Below are 21,093 nucleotides of genomic sequence, written 5' to 3' on the forward strand. Positions count from 1 at the left end.
GCAGATTCTCTCTTGGTACATTACAAGGAAAGCACTGCTACTTTCAGAGGTAAAAGAAGAGCTTGGCTTTTCATTGACATTCCATCTGCATTCCTCCCCGTGCACAGCGGCGCTTACTTTTGGATCCCCTAAAATGGCAATTCCAAAGGTCAGCTTTCTTTTCTGTCCTTCACTTAAATGTTGAGCAGGGTTATCCTGAATGTTTTGTATGTCCAATTCCAATAGAATTCTTTCTACCTGTAGAAGAAAATATATGAAGGTTAAAATGCCATATGACTCACATTGTGCAATTTTCACTGTTCATTATAGCAGATTTTTTTTTATAGAACATCAATGCCTAAATGCTATTCCTAACAGGACAGGTAAATCACTGAGGGGAATTCTGTGGTCATGATTTAACTTGATAAATGGTAGACAGTTTAATTAGTCCCAAGCATGCCCATCTACCTCTTGATCCACTTCCTGTGGCAGAATCCCTTTAATTTTAGCAAACAGCCTGAGATTTTCCTTCACAGTAAGTATGTCAAAGTGAACATTGAATTGAGGACAAACACCAGTTATCTTTCTAATTTCATCCAAGTCTTGCATTTCAGAGAGATTTTTATTGTAGATGGTAACTGATCCTAAAAATAGAAGTGAGAAATAATTTGACTTCACAATTTATTAACAACTACTAATTATTCTTAACCTAAATGTGTGCTCAGAGTAGTGTCTATTTCCCCTGGAATATAATGTATCAATGGAATAAAGATAATAATTTTCATAAAAATTGGGAAATATATTTAAAATTATGTATTTCTGGTCAATAACTTTAGATAAACAAACATTATTTTCTCTTAAGGAGACAACTATAAACCCTGAAATGAGAAAGGCTACATATGACCTCACTCTATTATCAGACATCTTGCCTTTGAGGAACTTCTTTTTGCTCACCTTCTGTTGGAACAGACAACCCATTAAGGATGTTTAACAATGAAGATTTGCCAGCTCCACTGTGGCCCAGAATTGCTGTGATTTGACCTTCAAATATATCAAAGAGCAAACCTGTTTGTAAAATAAAATATTAACATCTAAGAGAGCATTAGACAAGGCTGGTTTTATAGACAGAGTAAGAGACATATACATTTACATATTCATATATACACATGCATGTACACTGGAAGTAAGTAGAGTGTTAATATTTGGAATTAGAGTTAATTTTATCTTCAAACAAGAGGAAATCCTTGCAGAAGTTGAAGATGTTTAGACTTAAAAAGTCTACAGTTGTTGATGAGTGCAAAAGTATTACATAATGTGCTCTGGAAACTGAAATAATAAATTTAAAAATAACTCAGTATATCCTTGGCCAAAATTAAGAAAGAAACCACAAATCTATAGTGTTTGATGAGAAAAACCTGGAGTAAGAATACACTTGCTGATACAAGTACATTAAATTATCAAATAAAGCTCTAATCTCAAAGAAATAAGTAAGACTGAATGAAAGGGTGCTGCATTTGCTAGAAAACAAACACAAAGGACAGAGAACTCTCCACTTTTGGGAAGATCTATGGTTTACTTAAATATGTGTTACAGAAAACTGTATTTGTTAGGATATTTAGTGTAAGATATGTTTGGCTCATTCAAAACTATAAACTATGTCATAGGATACTGGCTTGTGAAATTTCATTCATGGTTAATGGTTTTACTCATCTTGTTTTAGTTAATCTCACCAGCACATGTAAACTGTGTGATTTTCTGGTTAGTATAAAAAATTGATCAATTATTCACATTGATCTTTCCCAATTAAGTGCTTTTCTTTACCTTTCAATGCTTCTACTTTTCCAGACTTTTCTTTATATTCTTTTTTAACATTTCTGATTCTGAAATGACAAAGAGGTGCTTACTTAGACAACACAGAAATAAAAATGATACAGATCAGGAGCAACCCTAGACAGATGCAGTCATCCACTTGGTGTGAAAGAAGGGATGGCTTCCCCAGTCTACTTGGGAAGACAAAGACTTGTTTTTGATAAATCATTTCCCCATGAAATAGAACAAGTTTCTTTGGAAAGCTGTGATTAAATTACTAGTGTTTTGCTTAGAAAAGTAGAACGCTCTGTAATCATCCTCATTTTCTTCCTTTAGTCTTAGAACATTGGGTGATTTCCCCCGTCTAGATTAGCACATGTATCTGCATTCTGTAACCATCCTTTCCCAAACCCTGTCACCTGTATTTTCCTGAGAGCTCCTATTTGGCCAGGAAATCTGCTTTAGATATGACTGAATTTCTCTCCCTAATCATAAAACAATTCTCAAAATGAGAGTGCAAATTTGACATGTCCACTTCCTCCCTTCTCACTTCCTCCTCAATCAATTGCGCTCTGGATTCTGAACCCATTACTCTCGTGAACCACTTCACAAAGAAATTATTAGTGGCCTCCTAATCACCAAATGCAACAAGTACTTATCCATCCTTACTTACTAGGTTATGGGTTATGAGTTAAAAGTGCTTACTTTCAAGGTCACATTCCATTTTATTGGTTTTCTCTATGTATATTATTGTTCATCTCATTCTAGACTCTGCATTGGTTTTCATGGTTTCAGCACCAACCTAATGTTGACTCCGTCCTTGACCCTGAGATTTAGGCTCACATTCAAAAATTTGCTGGATTTCTTCACACAATATCTCTCTCACACACACACACACACACATGCATGCGCACACATCTCTAAATCAGTGGTTGTCAAACTTAAATGCACCTTGGAATTCCAAAGGGAATAACCTGTACCCATACATTAATTAGTGTAAGTGTAATTACCTGATGGCCTCCTTTCCTTGAAATTCTGGAGCCATTGGTTCAAAATCGTCATCAGAGGTATGCTCCAGATCTGTTTCTTTCTCAATTAGGTTATCAGTCCTTTGGTGTTGGAAACAAGATGATGAGTTCAGGAAAAATAATGGAGAATAACGGCGCTCATTTCCATCTAATTAATTAAGAAGCAATAAAAATATTGGATCAGTAACATTAAAACAGTGAGAGAAGAATCCTTGTTCAGAATAATGCAGAATGTCTTAGACTTTTAAGTGTCATAGAGAAATTCTGTTCTAGCTTCCTATTACTGAGCATATTATCAAGAAAACTTGATAATTAAGAAATGAAAATCTAAAGAAAGTGACATTATCACAAAAGTTAAAAGATAGAACATTCAACAAAGCATAAATCAAAGGCTTGAATAAAATATGGTCTAAAAGGTATTCAGAACAATGAATAAAACCAAATATTTGGGGGGGAAGCCTTAATATGGCATAAAATTAATTGCAAACATACTTGTGAATTTAATGAAGCATTTGACCACAGCAATATGATTGAACATAATACTGAAATCTGTATGGTACATGAATTAAAAGTACATAGAGTAATTATATTTGTTCAGGATGAATATATGGTCATTTTCTAGATTAAAAGAAAAAAAAAACAACAAAGTAGCATTTGTTACTAAGGGCCTTCAAGATATAAACCAGAAGTGATAAAAAGACAGGTATACATCGAAACAATCTTAACTACAGTCAAAGTGGAAGGAGTATAAAAAATAAGATAAATAAATAAGAAGACTGTGCAAGCATAAAAGCATTCTGATTCTAGTGTATGTGAAGGAATTCTGGGCGTATGTGACATTTTTGGTTGTTTGCGAGATTAAGGAAATCTAACTGGGCAGTATGCTTCTGTAAGCATGAACAATATAGGAAAACTTTTCACAAAGACTCTGAAAATGTCCTAATGTTCATTTTGTGATTTCCTTAAGGGGCAGATATCTCCCTTCTGAAATGTGAGGTACACACTGATTAGTTCACAACCGAGGTCTAGTTTTACTTAGTTTACAATCTGTCCCACATTCTTGTAAGAAAAACACATTTTTATTAGAAAGTACTTCCACTGTATTATGACCCTATACTGTGTAAGTCCAAACCATCTGAAGAACTAAGTTATTTCAGCTAGTTCTAAACAGATTCTAAACATCATTATTTGAAAACACTTTCAGGGATTCTTGAAAAAAGTAACATTATTTAATACAATATAGTTATAATATGTATTAAAATGATCATCACTGTCTATTTATAATGTGTATTATATTAAAGTCAGAATTATGATTGTTTTTACATAAATATTTTTTCAGACCATTAAAACCATGAAGTAGAAATAAAGAACACATTCAGACTGTGATGGGAAATAATTGTTATTCATCATTTCTTAAAACATATTTATATGCCCTTAAGAAAAAAATATTTAATGTGATCAGAGAAAAATCCACTATTACTTACAGGGTAAGATTTTGTCAAAGTATAATGCCAATACCAAGTACCAAAAAGCATCAAAAGCCAACATGAAAAAAGTTGCTATCATTTTATATGAGTCTCCCGATGGGTCAGGAAAAGTTACACCATTCATATTATAATCCATGTGGATAATCTAAAATTCAAACAAAAATAATAATAAATACTTAAATTAAATAAATAAAAATAATGCAGTGAAGTAGCAAGAATTATCACTTTATTGGGTAGCTCTTTGAAGAAGCCCTTTAATGAAGTTATTAGGAAACTATTCCTATTTTATAGCAAAGGGACATTAGAAAATACTGATTTAAAAAATACAGTGGATATTCATGCAGAAAAAATTAATATTACCTCTACCTAGAAATACACAAAAGTTATTTTGAAAAGGATTTTACATCTAAATATAAAAGAGGAATCATTCAAGCTTCCAGAATAAAAAGGTAGAAGAATATCTTTATAATCTTGGGGTAGGCAATGATTTTTTTTAAACAGGTACAAAAGTACTCTATATAAAAGAAAAACTTGACAAACTGGACTTTATCGGAATTAAGAACTTCTGTTCATCAAACAAAAGCACCACTATGAGAGTAAAAACGTCAGCAACAAATAATTGCAAAATGTCACATATTCAGCATGTCTAAGGAATTCCTACAGAGCATCAGGAAAAGATAAAAAGGTAGCAGAAAAATGGCGAAAAGGCTTGAATCATCAATTTATAAAAATGAAAATGCAAAAATACATCAATCCTCAGGGAAATGCAAATCAACTCAGTGATGATTTATCATAATCTATCCACTAGAATGGCTAAAATTTGAAAGACTGAAAATTCGTCTAAAGATGGAGGACGTCTAAAGACTGGATGATGTCTAAAAACAACATTCAATAAAAAAGCCAGACTTTCAAAAATACACTTGTAACAATATCATTTAAAGGTGAAAATAGGAAAAACTGAAAATTACATTTAGGTTCACATACTTAGGTGATAATAAAAAAGTAAGAAATTAATTATCATACAACTAAACTCAAGGAGGAAGGAGTGTTTAAAGGAGCTTCTAGGTTTGGGGCAATGTCTATTTCTTGATCTAGTTCATGAACTCTTGGATTTACTTTATAATTATTGGTTCAACTCTGTATGTATGCCTCGAAAGTTTTTCATATTTGAGGTTTCAAAAAGAGGTTTACCCAGAAATTTAAAAAAAAATAGCAGAATACCTTATGTGAAGCAAAAATAAATTTTCTATCTATAATAATAAAAGCATAATATGCTAATTAGACCAGATGTCCTTCCAGAAGACCTTCTGGATGAAGCCGGGCTGCAAGGGAAGCCCGGGGCCTGGGTGCCTGCTGGTGGCCAGAGGGAAGCCCGGGTCCTGAGTGCCAGAGGGAAGCTGGTGCCGGCAGCTAGGGGAAGGAAGGCCTACTCTTGCACGAATTTTGTGCATCGGGCCTCTAGTATAGAAATAAGACAAGAAAAGACTTCAAATGAAAATATATCTGAGATGTGAGCTGACCATTTTTTTCCTATAATGTAATAACATTTTCAAATTTAGCTTTAGAGTAGAACTGTTTAGAACAAAAGCTCTTCATCTGAAAGTGTTGACTATACAGAGTCATGAAGTATCAAATTCTTCTGAAACTTTAATAATAAACCAATTAACTATCCTCTCACCTGGGCCATTCCAGCAGTGAAGGCAAAAGGGCTAAAAATACTCAAAATCCACTCCAAAGATGAAGGAAGTTGTCTATGCAATACAGAGAGTCCCACACCGCCCCAGAAGAGAGTGAAGAGAAGCACAACGAAATTGGTGAGGGCAGTTTTCTTGAGCACCACACTCATCAGGAATGTTAAAGCTATCTGAAAGAGAGAGAAGACAGGTAGCTGTTATACAGAATCAGTTCACTGAGAAACATTGGTAGCACAATTAACTAAGGGTCATAACATCTTTATGAGTGAGTCAGTGATGAAAATATTAAGGTATAATTATGCTCAGTCCTTCTTTCTCAACCCTTTTATATATATGATCCCTTTTTGTCCTATTCAAATGTTGGGCTTTTGTTGCTGAGGATAGGGTCGGGGGGAATTGGGAAGAATTGCTCAGGGAAAGGGTGGAGATGCAGACTTGCAAAGATGGGAAGAAACTAAAAGTATTAAAGAGCGTCAGCATACCTTCTGCAGGAATCACCCCGAAAGGTGGGAGAAAATAGAGGCTGTTGTTCAAAGAAGGGAGAGGAGACTGACAGATATCATGGCAAGGTGGGGTATTAGAAGGAGAAGACTTGTGTAAAGCTACCACGTGATTGGGAAGTTTGGAGAAAAAAGATGGGTTCACTCCTCAAGTGCATCCTTGTTAATTGTCTACACAAATCTTAGATAATTTAGCCAAACATTTTTCTTTCTTTTCTTTTTTTGTTAATCCTCACTGGAGGATATTTTTTTCCTTGATTTTTTTTTTTTTTTTAGAGAGTAGAAGGAAGGGGAGATGACAGAGAGAGAGAAACATCAATGTGAGATAGACACATCGATTGGTTGCCTCCCACATGCAGCCTGACCAGGGCCAGGGATTGAGCCTGCAACCAAGGTATATGTGCCCTTGACCAGAATCCAATCGGGACCCTTAAGTCCGTGAGCCTATGTTCTAACCGCTGAGCCAAACCAGCTAGGACTATTTTTTTCTTTTGGATGCATTTCATTAATTAAGATCTCTATGTAAAAGTGAGGTCCAACTTTATTTAGGTTACATCATTTTCTCAGTCAGAGGGACTTTCTCAAATACATGTACACACAAAATGCACATGAAAGAAACGACTGCTGAGACAATTCTTGCTACATATAGCTAAGACCTAAAACAAAGAAAGTGGTCGTCATGGCATGAACTTACCAAGGATAAGCCATATAAGAAAAGAAGTATAAATATGATCATGAAGCCCGTCATGACTATCATTTTGGTGGATGTTATGATCATTGCAATGAATATGGAAATAATTAAGATGAAGCCAGCATAGATTAAACCCCAGGAAAACCTAAAGACAAAAAGTTATTGCAATTATTTTAACTTTAGTATAAAATACTGGAAACATAAAGTATCTAAAGAATAATGGCATGATTGCCCCAGTGCCTGCCACCTAGATTAACTAAAATATCACTAATAATACACTGGCATGGCTGTATCTACTGGGTAGGTGTTAGCTCTATATTCACATACTGTATAAATAGTATGAACATTGCATAAATATTATCATCTTGTATGGATTCCTCTCCAACTTGCCTTTACCAATCAACATACACAATAGTAAATAGTGCTATATAATCTTTCATTAACCCTTTGCACTCCGCTTGCTTTTTTCTCGATTCCTTTATTCTAATGCTACCCGTGTCGAGTCACACTCGACATCCGAGTGCAAAAGGTTAATGACTATATCTCCAAGTTCTCCTACTCATAAATATTTTGGGTATTTCTTTTCTTTTTTTCTAATGCAATGTTTCTAAGAGTATTCTTCTACTTGTCTTTTTCTGGGGGAAAATGCAAAAACATTTCTCTTGGGTAAAATTGCTGAATTAAAGGGGATAAGCATTTTGTATCTTCAGCTTAATTATATATTACCAACATGTTATAACTGTAAAATTGGAAGGAAACTTGACAGCTGCCAAATCAATTGAGTAACCATGGAAGCATTGGGGGCAGATGATAATTTGACCATTCTTGAAATCTTGGCCAGTAGCAAATTCCATAACCCCACTAAGCCCATTCCATTCTTATCATGCCTATTCATAATTCTATCTAATAAAAGAGTAATATGAAAATTGACCATCACTCCAACACACAATATGGCTTCCCCCATGTGGTCAAAGATGGCCACCACAAGATGGCTGACAGGGGAGGGCAGTTGTGGGCGATCAGGCCAGCAGGGGAGGGCAGTGAGGGGTGACTGGGCCAGCAGAGAGGGCAGTTGGGAGGGACCAGGCCTGCAGGCGAGGGCAGTTGGGGGGGAATCCAGGTCTGCAGAGAAGGGCAGTAGGGGGGACCAGGCCTGCAGGGGAGGGCAGTTAGGGGTGACAAGGCTGGCAAGGGAGGGCAGTTGGGGGTTACTGGAGCAGTAGGGGAGGGAAGTTGGGGGCAACCAGGCCTGCAGGGGAGGGTAGTTAGGTGCTAACAGGCTGGCATGTGAGGGCAGTTAGGGGCAATTGGGCTGGCAGCAGAGCAGTTAGGCGTTGATCAGGCTGGCAGGGGAGTGGTCAGGGGGTGATCAGACTGGCAGGCAGAAGCGGTTAGAGGCAATCAGGCAGGCAAGGGAGCAGTTGGGAGCCAGCAGTCCTGGATTGTGAGAGGGATACCCGGTGGGATCGGGCCTAACCGGGCAGTCGGGCATCTCTCGAGGGGTCCCAGATGGGAGAGGGTGCAGGCTGGGCTGAGGGACACCCCCCCCATGCACAAATTTTGTGCACCAGGCCTCTAGTTTATTTATATAATAAACTGATATAAATTACGGTATGCCTTAAGAGTTCATACTGTTTTGCTTTAGATATGCTAGTGGTCACATTTTTATGAGGTGGTTATTAAGAAATAGTATTCAACCTTAGACCTAACAAGCATATAGGGTGTTTTAGTCCAAACTTCTCTTTTTACAGCTGAGTAAACGCAGTCCCTATTAGTTAATGGGCCTGTTCAAGGTCAACAGAGTAAAACAGTTTTACAAAGCTAAGATGAAGCCAAGGGACTTTGCTCAGTCCAGAGCTCTTTCCTCTACATAAAATTGCCTAAGTAAAAAAGAATTCAACAGCTGCAAATAACAGCAAAAGTATTAAAACTGGAAACTTGCATCAATATGTTCCAGTAGAACATGTTTACTGCTTATCTGACTTTGTTTGGGAAGTTCAAGATTTACTTTTTAATTGAAATTATTGGAGTAACATTAATAAAATTATATAGGTTTCAGGTATACAATTCTCTAACACATCATCTGTATATTATACTGTTTTTTCACCTCTCCCACCCTCCTTTCCCTCTGGTAATAACCATACTGTTATCTGTGTCTATGAGTTAGCTGTTGTTTTTTTGTCTTAATCTCTTCACCTTTTTCATCAAGCCCCCACAACTCTCCCTTCTGATAGTTGTCAGTCTGTTCTCTATGAGTCTATTTCTATTTTGTTTAATGTTAGTTTATTTGGTTCATTAGATTCCACATAACATTGCAATTATATGGTACTGTCTTCGTCTGACTGGCTTATATCACTTAGCATAATGCTCTCCAGGTCCATCCATGCTAGCACAAAGGGTAAGATTTCCTTCTTTTTTAGTCGAGTAGTATTCCATTGTGTAAATATATCACAACTTTTTATCCACTCATCTACTGATGGGAACATGGGTGGCTTCCAAATCTTGGCTATTATAAATAGTGCTGCAATGAACAGAGGGGTTCAATATATGCAATATCATCTTTTGAATCAGTGTTTCAGGTTTCTTCAGATATATTCCCAGATGTAGAACTGCTAGGTCATAAGGCAGTTCCAGTTTTAATTTTTGAGGTAACTCCATACTGCTTTCCACAATAGCTGCACCAATCTATATTCCAATCAACAGTGTATGAGGGAGGGAAACTAAGGAGAAAATAAACAAATGGGACTACATCAAAATAAAAAGCTTCTGCACAACAAAAGAAACCACCAACAAAACAATAAGAAAGCCCACTGCATGGGAGAACACATTTGCCAATGTTATCTCTGATAAGGGTTTAATCTCCAAAATTTACTGGGAACTCATACAACTTAACAAAAGAAGATAAACAATCCAATAAAAAAATGGGCCAAGGACCTAAATAGACATTTTTCGAAAGAGGACATATGAAAACATGCTCAAAGTCACTAACCATCCGAGAGAGGCAAATCAAACTGACAATGAGGTACCATCTCACACCTGTCAGAATGGCTTATCATCAATAAATCAACAAACGACAAGTGCTGGTGAGGATGCGGACTGCTGGTGGAAATGCAGAATGGTGCAACCACTGCAGAAAACAGAATGGAGTTTCTTCAAAAAATTAAAAATGGAACTCCCACTTGACTTAGTAATCCTACTTCTAGGAATATATTCCAAGAAATCAGAAACACCAATAAGAAAGGATATATGCACCCCTATGTTCATAGTAGCACAATTTACAATAGCTAAGATTTGGAAACAGCGTAAGTGCCCATCAGCAGATGAGTGAATTAAAAACAGTGGTACATCTACACAATGGAATACTACACTGCAGTAAAAAAGAAGGAACTCTTACCATTTGCAACAGCATAGATGGACCTGGAGAGTATTATACTAAGCAAAATAAGCCAGTCGGAGAAAGATAGATATCACATGACCTCACTCATTTGTGGAATGAACAACATAAATTGATGAACAAAAATAGAGCCAAAGAAAAAATATATTTTAGAATATAATAGAAGTAATCCTATTATTTGCAGATTTTTAGTATTTCCTACAACTTTTGTGATATTATACTATTTTAGTACAGTTTTGGTAATATGGTAATATTTGAAATCTTTTTTTCCTTGAAATATTAATGTTTATTGCATGTAAATGGCTAATTATTTTGTATCTACAATATGGTAATAGATTTGTATATTGTATAAAAGTAAATAAAAATAAAAATAATAAAATTTCTAAAAAAACAACAGTGCTTGAGGGTTCCCGTTTCTCTACATTCTCGCCAACACATGTTGTTTGTTGATTTGATGATAGCCATGCTGACAGGTATGAGAAGATATCTCATTGTGGCTTTATCTGCATTTTTCTGATGATCAGTGATGTTGAGCATATTTTCATATGTCTATTGGCCATCTGTATATCCTTATTTGGATCCTTTGCCCATTTATTAATTGGACTGTTTTATTTCTTTATAAATTTTGGATTTTAACCCTTTACCAGATGTATCTTTGGTGAGTATGTTCTCCCATTCAGTGGGTTGTCTTTTCATTTAGTTGATGGTTTCTTTTGATGTGCAAAAACTTTTAAGTTCCATGTAGTTGCATTTGTTTATTTTTTCTTTTGTTTCCCTTGGCCAATGAGGTTTGTCAGAAAACAATATTGCTATGAGACTTCTTTTTAAAATTCATGTCTTTACAATGATTCAGCCTGACTGGAAACATCAGCATTTTTTAAAAAGCATAATATGTTCTGCAGAATCCACTTCCTGATAACATAAGGAACTACAATAGGTAGGAATTGAAAAACCACAGGGTAGGGGAATTACAAGTACAGGAAACGCAAACATTATCTAGAACAAGGAACTCATGGCAGAGTTGGGGGTAGGGGGTGAGAGAGATGTTATTAAACTCAAGAAAAACTTCAGCATGAAAACAAAGCAATTCAGACAACACATTTAACTCATCTGTGGAATCTAAAGAACAAAATAAACTGATGAACAAAATAGATCCAGAGACACAGAAACATGGAACAGATTACCCACCTCAGAGGGAAGGCAGGGTTGGGTGAGTGGGTGGAAAGAGATTAACCGAAGAATTTATATACATATATGCATAACCCATGGACACAGACAATAGTATGGTGAAGGCCTGGGGTGGGGGGTAGGTGTGGGCTAGAAGGGGTCAGTGGGGAGAAAAAGGGAGCATCTGTAATACTTCCAACAATAAAGATAAATTTTGTTTAAAAAAAGAATACTGATTACATTTCACATTCACAATGTATGTTTTTAAAAGCTGTCATAAAATTTATTTGCAGTAGACATCCTATACTTAATGAAAAGTTTCAGAATCTATTGCCTTCTTAGTTTTCAGTTACATGCATACTGGGAATGCTTTTAAGAAGCATTTATCCTGAGAATGAATCCCCATGTAAATATCCAATGCCTTTCCGATTCTGATCTAGAGTTGACTTGGTTCTACCTATTTCAGGTGACTGCAGAGGTGCTGTTCCACAAGACATGGCCTGGACTGAAAGAGTGTCTTCATACAGAGCTCCCGTGTTTTCCCTCCTCACAGACTCCATCTATTCCTTTCTATTTCCCAAAGTTCCACTACAAAATACTCTTCTCCTCTTTCCTTTTTATTGAAAGACCCAGTTTTCTCTTTTTCTATTTCACATGTCATATTACATATCAGAATAAAAACTCTCTGTTAATAAAACACAATTCATAGGAAATGTCAAATTTCCTAGATCATACTTTTCTTTTTTTAAAATTTCTTTATTGATTAAGGTATTACATATTTGTCCTTATCCTCCCATTGCTCCCCTACCCCCTCCACTCACGCCCTCACCCCCCTTGTTGCCTGTGTCTATTGGCCAGGCCTATATCATACTTTTATTTCAGAGGACATGTGGCTTGCAAAAGATTGTTCAATAAATAGTTCCTCATCTATCCCAGATAGTTCCACATTCCTAAACAGTATTTTCTGGACACGAGAATTACACAGAGACATATCTCCCAGGTTTCAATACTGAAAAACATCAGGTGTTTTTGGAGGTAAAATTAATTGACCTTTTTTCTTTTCCTAGAGACTATGGACTTTATAACTGATCGTATTGCAGAATTCTCTGTTTGGACTCAGCACTTAGAGCTTCTATGATTTGCATTTTCATCTATCAAATCTTACCTATTAATTATTTTGCTAGGTCTTTGCTTCTATTCCTCAATTATTTGTTTTTATTTTATTATTATTATTTTTAATCACCACCTGAGGAAATGTTTATTGATTTCAGAGAGAGAGGAACATCAATCAGTTGCCTCCCATATGCACCCTGACAGGGGATTGAACTGCAACCCAGGTATGTGTCCTGACCAGGAAACGAACCTGCCACCTTTTGGTATATAGGACGACGCTCCAACCAACCAAGCCACCCAGCCAGGGCTGTTTTAATTTTAATACAAACACACACAGATACATACACACTTGTATTTCAAAATTTCATAATCACTTTAAACTATTCACGGCATAGGGCAAGATATAAATATATCAATATATGAAGAAAATGCTCTTATTAAGCCCTGCTATGTGCCAGCCTGTGTTGTGTGTGCTGGGATCATTCCATAGGCAATCTCTTTTAACCCCAACATATGGTATTCAGTTGCTCAAAAAAATATATTCCTGATGGCCCAACCTCTGAACACAAGCTAGCCTTTATTAGGTCATACTTTCATCAACACAAGGAACTGTAAAGAAATCAAATGACAACGGTGGGCAGATCTAGCCAGAGAGTTGCAATAAGGGCACCTGGATTGTAGTCCCAGCTCTGACAATCATTGGCCAGTGGATACTGGGCTACTCTTACTCTCTTTGATAAATATAACAGTGTTAGCTTAACATACTCTGGCACGGAAAAAGTGCTCAGCAAAGTAGGGTAACTGTTTTGCATGGCAAAATTTAACAAAGACTAAATAGAAAAGTCAGAACAGAAGGAAAATGGCCAATATATCGAGTTTAGATCATAATGTCCTGAAATGGTAACACTTTCTCACTGCTTCTTCATGTCTCTTACTCATCTGTGCTGTGTGAATCTGTCACTCACCAGAATGCTGAATCTTGTAGACCCATCATTTTCATCAAATCCTTACTCTTTTTTCTCTCTTTGGTAACACCGAATGATGCAAAATATATAAATGAGGAGAAGTAAAGCAAGCAGTAGAAAATAAACATCTCATTTTGAAGGAAGTTTTTAGCAATAAAAGGTAATGTCTTCATATTTATAGCAGTGACTGACATCAACTCTTCCATCACAGAGTGATCTGTTAGGATCTTAAAAAAGAGTTTAAAGACACAAAATCACTTTTTAAAGTCAAGAATCGAGAAATCAATTAAGCTATGGGGATTGTACCAATGTCAATTTCCTGGTTTTAATACTGTCCCATGGTAATGTAAGACATTACCAGTTGGAGAAACTGGGCGAAGGACACACAGACCTCCCTGGACATTGTTTTTGCAACTTCCACTTATTCCACAACTATTGGAAATTTTAAAGTAAAAAAAAAAAAGCAGCAATGTGTTCCTTTGCCTAAATCCCATTTCACCCTACGTATACCTGCTTACTCATATAACCATGTGGAAACCTCAGTATGTATCACCTTTCATCAACATTTTGATGCTTCTGGCATTAATTTGCATTGTTTATTAGAACTTTTCTTACTTCTATAATAGCAGCATTAATTGCAGTTTGTAAAGTCACAAATCCTGAACGCCAGTATTTGGCCAGTGAACATGATGGCTCATTTCCTGCATTCCAGCAATGAGCTGTAAAGCACAAAGAAGGGCAGACTCAATATTATGGGATGAAGGCACTTTGAGAACAAGAAACAAGAATCCAAGAGAAAACAATCTAGAAGGGGCTCCACCAGTCAGGACCTTCAACCACATAGGAAAAAAAAAAAAAAGAAGAAGCAGCAACTGAAAGTTCTCAATGAGGCAAGTTTATTCATGGAGACCATAGCATGCATAGGGAGCTTAGAAAAAGAAAATGGAAGCTTCACCCATACTGGATCCCTTGCTGTGCCTGGAAACACCAAATGCACTCCAAGGCTAGAACTTCTTTTGTGCTCAAACACTCTTACTCTAGAGCAGTGATGGCGAACCTATGACACACGTGTCAGCACTGACACGCGTAGCCATTTCTGATGACACGCGGCCGCATGCCGAGGATGAAACATTTGTTGTTCCTGGGGATGAAACATTTGCGACTAGAGTCCTGGAGTTAGTTTTTTCCTCAAAGTGACACACTACCCAAGTTATGCTCAGTTTTTTGGCGAAGTTTGACACACCAAGCTCAAAAGGTTGCCCATAACTGCTCTAGAGGATTTCATGGTGCACTCCTTCCCTCCATCCTGCCCTCTTCTCAAAAGTGAACTCATTATAAACGTCTTTTCTGGCCACCATAAATAAGAATATCTAAAATAGCTCTTTCAGGCTCTATCTTCTATTCCTGCTTTATCTTACTCTGTGCTTTATCGCCACCTGACTATAATGATCCGTGCTAGCAGGCTTATCTAACTATGTTTTCTTTACTTCAATCTTTAAGGCCAAGAAAAATGCAGAACACACAGTAGACCATCAGTGAAGGGATGGAAAAAACCGAATTCTATTAGTCACTTCGATTCTGCTTCTAAGGGGTCCTCAAATATCTTCACCTCTTTCTAAGCTGCCTCCACTCTGGTCTAAACCCCCATCAGCTCACTGGTACATTTTACTGCATTCTCCCTGACTCCTCTGCAATCCATCCTCAAGGCTATATCCACACTGTTACCTTAGACTCGGAAATCTAATCACGCCTCTCCCCTGATTACTGTACCTGGATGGCTCTCCATTGCCCTAGGATTAAAGGACCCTGCAGGATCTAGACCTTGAGTAATTTCAGCCTCATTCTCCCATCACATTCCTTCTAGTGTTCTCTATTCAGTTACACTCCCATTCTTCTGTATATATAAGCTGATGTCCTTCACCTCCAGGCCTTCACACTTGCCCTTTTCCTATCTAAAAAACAATGCCCCTAGCACTGTACATGTGCTATTCCTTCTGATGTTTGTTAAAACATCATCTCCCCACATATGACTTCTCTAATCCCAAGCATATTAGAATCCCTTGGTCCAAGTCCCTTCAAGGACTTTCCCTTGCACTTAACATTAATGTTTCTCAAAATATGTCTGTTCTGCTAGATTGGGACCTATCACTCTTAGTCACCCTCTGCATCCTTGCAGTATCCACCTGAGAGCTCACTATATACAGATGTTGGGTGACTCTATAATCTTTTGTGCACCATTCTATAGTGGGATAATATGCTTGACCTTGGGAGAAGGTTAGCAATAACATGTGCTTTTGAATGTTCTCATAAGCCATTGAAAGCATCTCTGTTGACCATGCCAACCTGTTCCTTATGTGAAAAACATGAAAAACATCATAATGATATTTTATAGGGAAAATCACCTGAGAAATATTCTTCCTTCAAAACTGGAATGCCAAATGTATGAAAAAATTTTAACTTGTAAGAGAAAGTGTCACTAAAGATGATTCCCACTGCACTTGGGAAATGGTTCACAAGTAGTTCGTCCATAGATTTTTGATTTGGTGCCCCAATGACTTTTGTTTCTGTGAATTACAAAGCAAAAACAGATAAGAGAAGATTGTTAGAATTTTACTAAAACAGAATGTGATATCCAATTGTATCATCCTATATTTTCCATTAGAATTAAAATAAAATCTTTTTCCATTTACATAAAACTTATGCCAAAAGGCAAGGGGGAATTTTTTATTTTAATGTTTTAGATTATAGAATCAGGAGACATGCATGAGAAATAATGGTAAGTCTTAGGGCAAGTTTTAGGTACATAGAAGTTTATACCAGGATAAGTATGCATAAGAAAGGATAATTGGTATGCATAAGAAATCAGAGTTACTGAAGCAAAGACATCTCTCCTATGATCTTTGCTTTACTTAGAAACCAAGAGCACAAAGTGACTCTATATCTAACAGCCAGGAGTTTTACCTGTTAAAAATTAAGGGTTAAAAATCAGGTACCCAGCTCACCCATGAATGAAATACACATGGTGCTTATCTCAGTTATATGACAATCTCATTTAGAATGAAGGCCTTGAAAGATGCTTACCAAAAAAACACCTGATACAGATTATCTTTAGACTATCCATCCTAACTTACCATAGTTTTTGAAATTATTATGTAATAACTATGGCCTAACTTATTTTATTTAGATGATTATTTTCCCTAAGTTACATAAATCTTAATCATTGTATTCCTGAGTAACACCCACATATTCTTCCTTGACACTATTCTATAAATCTGGAATGACAAATGTATTCCTTTAGTTAAATTCCAATAGAAATGTAGGCCTCCCTAAACTGGACCCCCATCAAGCTGAAAAAGGGATTAATAGGCTAATTGTTGTTAAAGAAGAAACTAACCAAATTTACATGCTATTTTAATACCTAAATAATTAGCTTAATGGTTTACTGTAACTTCAAATTTAACATATACACACCTTCCCCAAAATTTAAAACTTTATCAGTAATTTCTTTGTCTTTAGTATACTTACCTTTCAAAAAGGGAGCAGATACTGTTTTATTCATTATCTGCATGGTTATATTCGAGATTGGTGTATATACAGCAATCATTAAAGAGCTATTATATTTATCTACCCTTCCCAGGTTCTGAGAAGGCCTTTCAGGAAGCTGGTGATTTTCTTTTGCATATGACAATAAGCCCATATATAGTCCTAGAAGTACTGGAAAGCCCCATTCCTATAACACAGAGGGGAAAAAAGAACCAATTTATATTATATTCTCTTAAAGAGCTCAATTGACACCAAACAACTAAAGACAAATTCTAATGTTGCCACAGCATTGGCTTCTCTTTGCTCTCCATCAGAACGAAAGGAACCCAATGAAAAACACATACTGAGAAAGTTGCCACAGATATCATTCTCCACTAATAGAACTACACCTTTTCACTAAATCATGAACCAATGGAGAGGCCGTCCTATAAGATAAAAGGATGACAATCTCTATGTGTGGGCATCAGATTCTAAAATCTATGAGACACCAATTATCCCAGGTAAGTTTTATGGTGGCAAAGAGCAATATCCTTGTCAGTTGTCAAGGAAATCAAAGAAAATGAAAAGGAACTGAGTGGTAGAGACTGTCTATTATTTCACCATTATCAGTAATCTCTTCCTGCTTAGCACAATGCTAGACCAGTGGTCGGCAAACTCATTAGTCAAAGGAGCCAAATATCAACAGTACAACAACTGAAATTTCTTTTGAGAGCCAAATTTTTGAAACTTAAACTTCTTCTAACGCTACTTCTTCAAAATAGATTCGCCCAGGCCGTGGTATTTTGTGGAAGAGTCACACTCAAGGGGCCAAAGAGCCGCATGCAGTTTGCCGACCACGGTGCTAGACTATATTTCCAGCCTCTCGAAATCAAATGGGACCAAGTGAGTCAGTTACAGCCAATGGAATGTGGGCAGCAGTGATACAGGACACTTCCAGGCCTGGGTCATGGAACACAACCTAGGTCTTTCTACTCCTGATCTTCTGACTGGATGCACTGGATCCAGTGAAGGTCTCCAAGGCCCAAGGAGAGGGCAGAGTCCCTAGATGAAAGCCTGGGTTCCTAAATGACTGTGTGGAGAAGATCCCTTCACCTATCCAACCCACTTCACTTTCCTGCCAACCTTACTTAGGCTGTAAAGCGTGAAGTCACTGCGATTTGGGACTGTTACCTGTAGATAGCCCACCTACCTAATTCAAACTGACAATCAATGATGTTCCTTGGTCATAATTCTTAGAAACAGTCTCTATGTAGATGATTCATGGCCTTGAAAATAAATCCCTAAAATTAAAATTCTTTAATTTCTGCCAGGCACTACTTTTATTCTTTCTTGACTCTAAGTGTATTACATGCAAATTATAATAGCTTTAATAGTTGTTGCACTTTATCACATATTTAAATTTTCACTTAACCTCATTTTTTAAAAAATGAGTCAATACTTTGTCTTTACAACTTTACATTATTTTTTTGGAGTACTGTGAGTCTCATAATTCAACAAATACAACGAGAGACAACTTCAAAATCAATACATTCAGTCTGTTACTTAAAATATAAAATGAGAATCGTTAAGTAATGAAATACAATAATGTTGACTATAGAAAGAAGAAAACTTTCAAACATACCAGTAAGCTCTCTCTTTTCATTCTCCATTTCTTAAGAAAATTTTTGCACAGAAGTGCTTGAGTTTGTTGATACACATTTTTATTTTTCCTGTGCATTTAGCCTATTCATTTAAATGAACAAGAAGAAAGTAAACATTGTGGAGCATAAACTAGAAAAAAAGGTGTAATAAGAAAAACCTTGATCATATGGGTTGAGGAATATTTTCTACCTTTAAGAAATAAAAAAAATGGATTTAAAATATTTGAATAACTCATGATTATAAAATTATACATCAAATATACGCACTGTAAGTTATTTGGTGGGGAGGTAAAATGATTATGATCACAATTTTACAATAATGAAATATTACAATGGAAAAGACATCATTAGATACCAGAACCTGTAAGATACTTCACATTTTTGACCTTTCATAATAGAAATTCAACTATATGAATAGCATATCTGAATTGTATCTTATATGACTAGTAATTTTTTATTCTTTGCGTTTAAATAGAAATTCCAGTGTTCACATCAAACTTCTGATTAAATTCATCTGAATAATTATGTCCATGAGATGTAACCCCAATGAAATATTTTCTTGTGGCATTTACCTTCCATATTGACTTGAACAACTTTTATCAAAAGAGATAGGCCATGGATAATAATCCAGACACAAACTACCTGACACTTGATTTTAATACATAGGAAGAGTGAAACAATTTATCTCAATTTTCTGAATTCTGAAGTCCCTGAATAACTGAGGAAATAAACTACCAAGTATATTTTAGAAAAAAGAAAGAAAAAAATCACATGGGAAAGTAATTTTGCCCAAATGTTTGCAAGTAAACTAAGAGATAACTTTTCTCAGTTTTTGAAATCTCAAATAAATTTTAAACTTGCATATTAAAATATTCAGACAATTCTCTCTCCACTAGCATAGAAGCAAATTTTTACTATTTTCCTATATTCTACTCTTGTGTCTATATAATAAACTTGGTTGGGAAAAAATAGAAAAATTTTATCATAAATCACATAAGTATCTAGAATAACATCTGAAAAATAGATTTATTTTTTTCTTTATTGATTAAGGTATTACATATGTGTCCTTACCCCCCATTGCCTCCCACCCCCTCACTCATGCCCTCTACGCCCCTGGTGTCTGTGTCCATTGGTTAGGCTTATAGGAATGCATACAAGTCCTTTGGGTGATCTCTCCCCCCCATGTCCACCCACATATTTGACATAACACCACAAAACAGAGCTTTACTTACTGAAAAATCAGAAGTACTCTGGAAAACACTCTCAAAGCACTGTTCTCTTTTTGTCTAAGGCAACGATTAAAATTTTTTGATTGTCACTTCTTCATTTATTCCTTAAGTGGGTACCTACTCCCAACAGTTCTTAACTCAGGCTGATTTCTGAAAAGGGGTGTAGTCAGACCAAACTGCACATGATGAACTTGTTTTCTTTTCTTCCTTACGCCAATTATTCTGCACGGAAATGACTGTTCTGTGGTTGGTTGAGAATAAAACAAACCCTGTTTTTGTGCACTTGGCCTTTCAACTCCAGGGCTCTGGGGGACAATGGTAAACAAATGCAGCGAGTCCTTCAGACGTGATGAATAAAGATGGGGGGGGGGGGGGAACAGCATGATGACTGAGTAAAATCAATAACTAAGCAAAGTAAATTTGTATAAGGACTCTTTAGCTATGTTTTTCCACTCCTAATGCCTAAACACAACTGCCAATGATATATTTGACTATTTTAGATGAAATATGCACAATGTGCTGGAGCCGAATTTCAAATTTTTGCCTAAGAAAGCTAAGCAATCCATAGTTTGTCATGGAGAAACACCTAAGTTAGACAAATGAATAATAAACAAAGTCCCTTCCCCCCCTCGGTTCATAGTGAATGTCAAATTTCATAAGGCAATAGAACATAATAAAAAAATGGATTTCTAGGGACTAAAAAACATGGGTCAATTTTTATGACAACCAGGCAAAAAACTTGAAATTTGTTCAACTGTTATTGCATAGTTTATCTCTCCCTGTAAAGAGTTGCAAACTTTTCTTGACCCAGCAAAGTAAATGACAAAACAGGAAACCAAAGTCCATGAATTGGG

The 21,093-nt window shown here is 36.2% G+C and overlaps 1 protein-coding gene across 5 annotated transcripts in view; it reads right to left on the bottom strand.

Moving 5' to 3' along the window:
• The window catches only part of LOC103299440 (ATP-binding cassette sub-family A member 6-like), a 49,572-nt gene extending 29,211 nt beyond the window's left edge, over positions 1-20,361 (bottom strand). For 4 of the 5 annotated variants that reach the window (XM_054709342.1, XM_054709344.1, XM_028132295.2 and 1 more), the window contains exons 1-14: positions 20,243-20,361; positions 18,992-19,092; positions 17,353-17,557; positions 16,230-16,391; positions 14,443-14,546; positions 13,828-14,054; positions 7,192-7,333; positions 5,982-6,167; positions 4,301-4,448; positions 2,799-2,964; positions 1,801-1,859; positions 934-1,044; positions 448-623; positions 118-237 (exon numbers count right to left, since the gene is read on the bottom strand). In XM_054709342.1, coding sequence (XP_054565317.1) covers positions 118-237; positions 448-623; positions 934-1,044; positions 1,801-1,859; positions 2,799-2,964; positions 4,301-4,448; positions 5,982-6,167; positions 7,192-7,333; positions 13,828-14,054; positions 14,443-14,546; positions 16,230-16,391; positions 17,353-17,557; positions 18,992-19,087 — 1,902 coding nt within the window. In that variant the 5' untranslated portion in view covers positions 19,088-19,092; positions 20,243-20,361. The remainder of the gene's footprint in view (positions 1-117; positions 238-447; positions 624-933; positions 1,045-1,800; positions 1,860-2,798; positions 2,965-4,300; positions 4,449-5,981; positions 6,168-7,191; positions 7,334-13,827; positions 14,055-14,442; positions 14,547-16,229; positions 16,392-17,352; positions 17,558-18,991; positions 19,093-20,242) is intronic. The other variant, XM_054709343.1, reaches the window with a different exon arrangement.
• Positions 20,362-21,093: the final 732 nt, after the last annotated feature.

Source organism: Eptesicus fuscus, chromosome 20 (assembly GCF_027574615.1).
Source record: "Eptesicus fuscus isolate TK198812 chromosome 20, DD_ASM_mEF_20220401, whole genome shotgun sequence".
In the NCBI taxonomy this organism is placed as follows: Eukaryota; Metazoa; Chordata; class Mammalia; order Chiroptera; family Vespertilionidae; genus Eptesicus; species Eptesicus fuscus.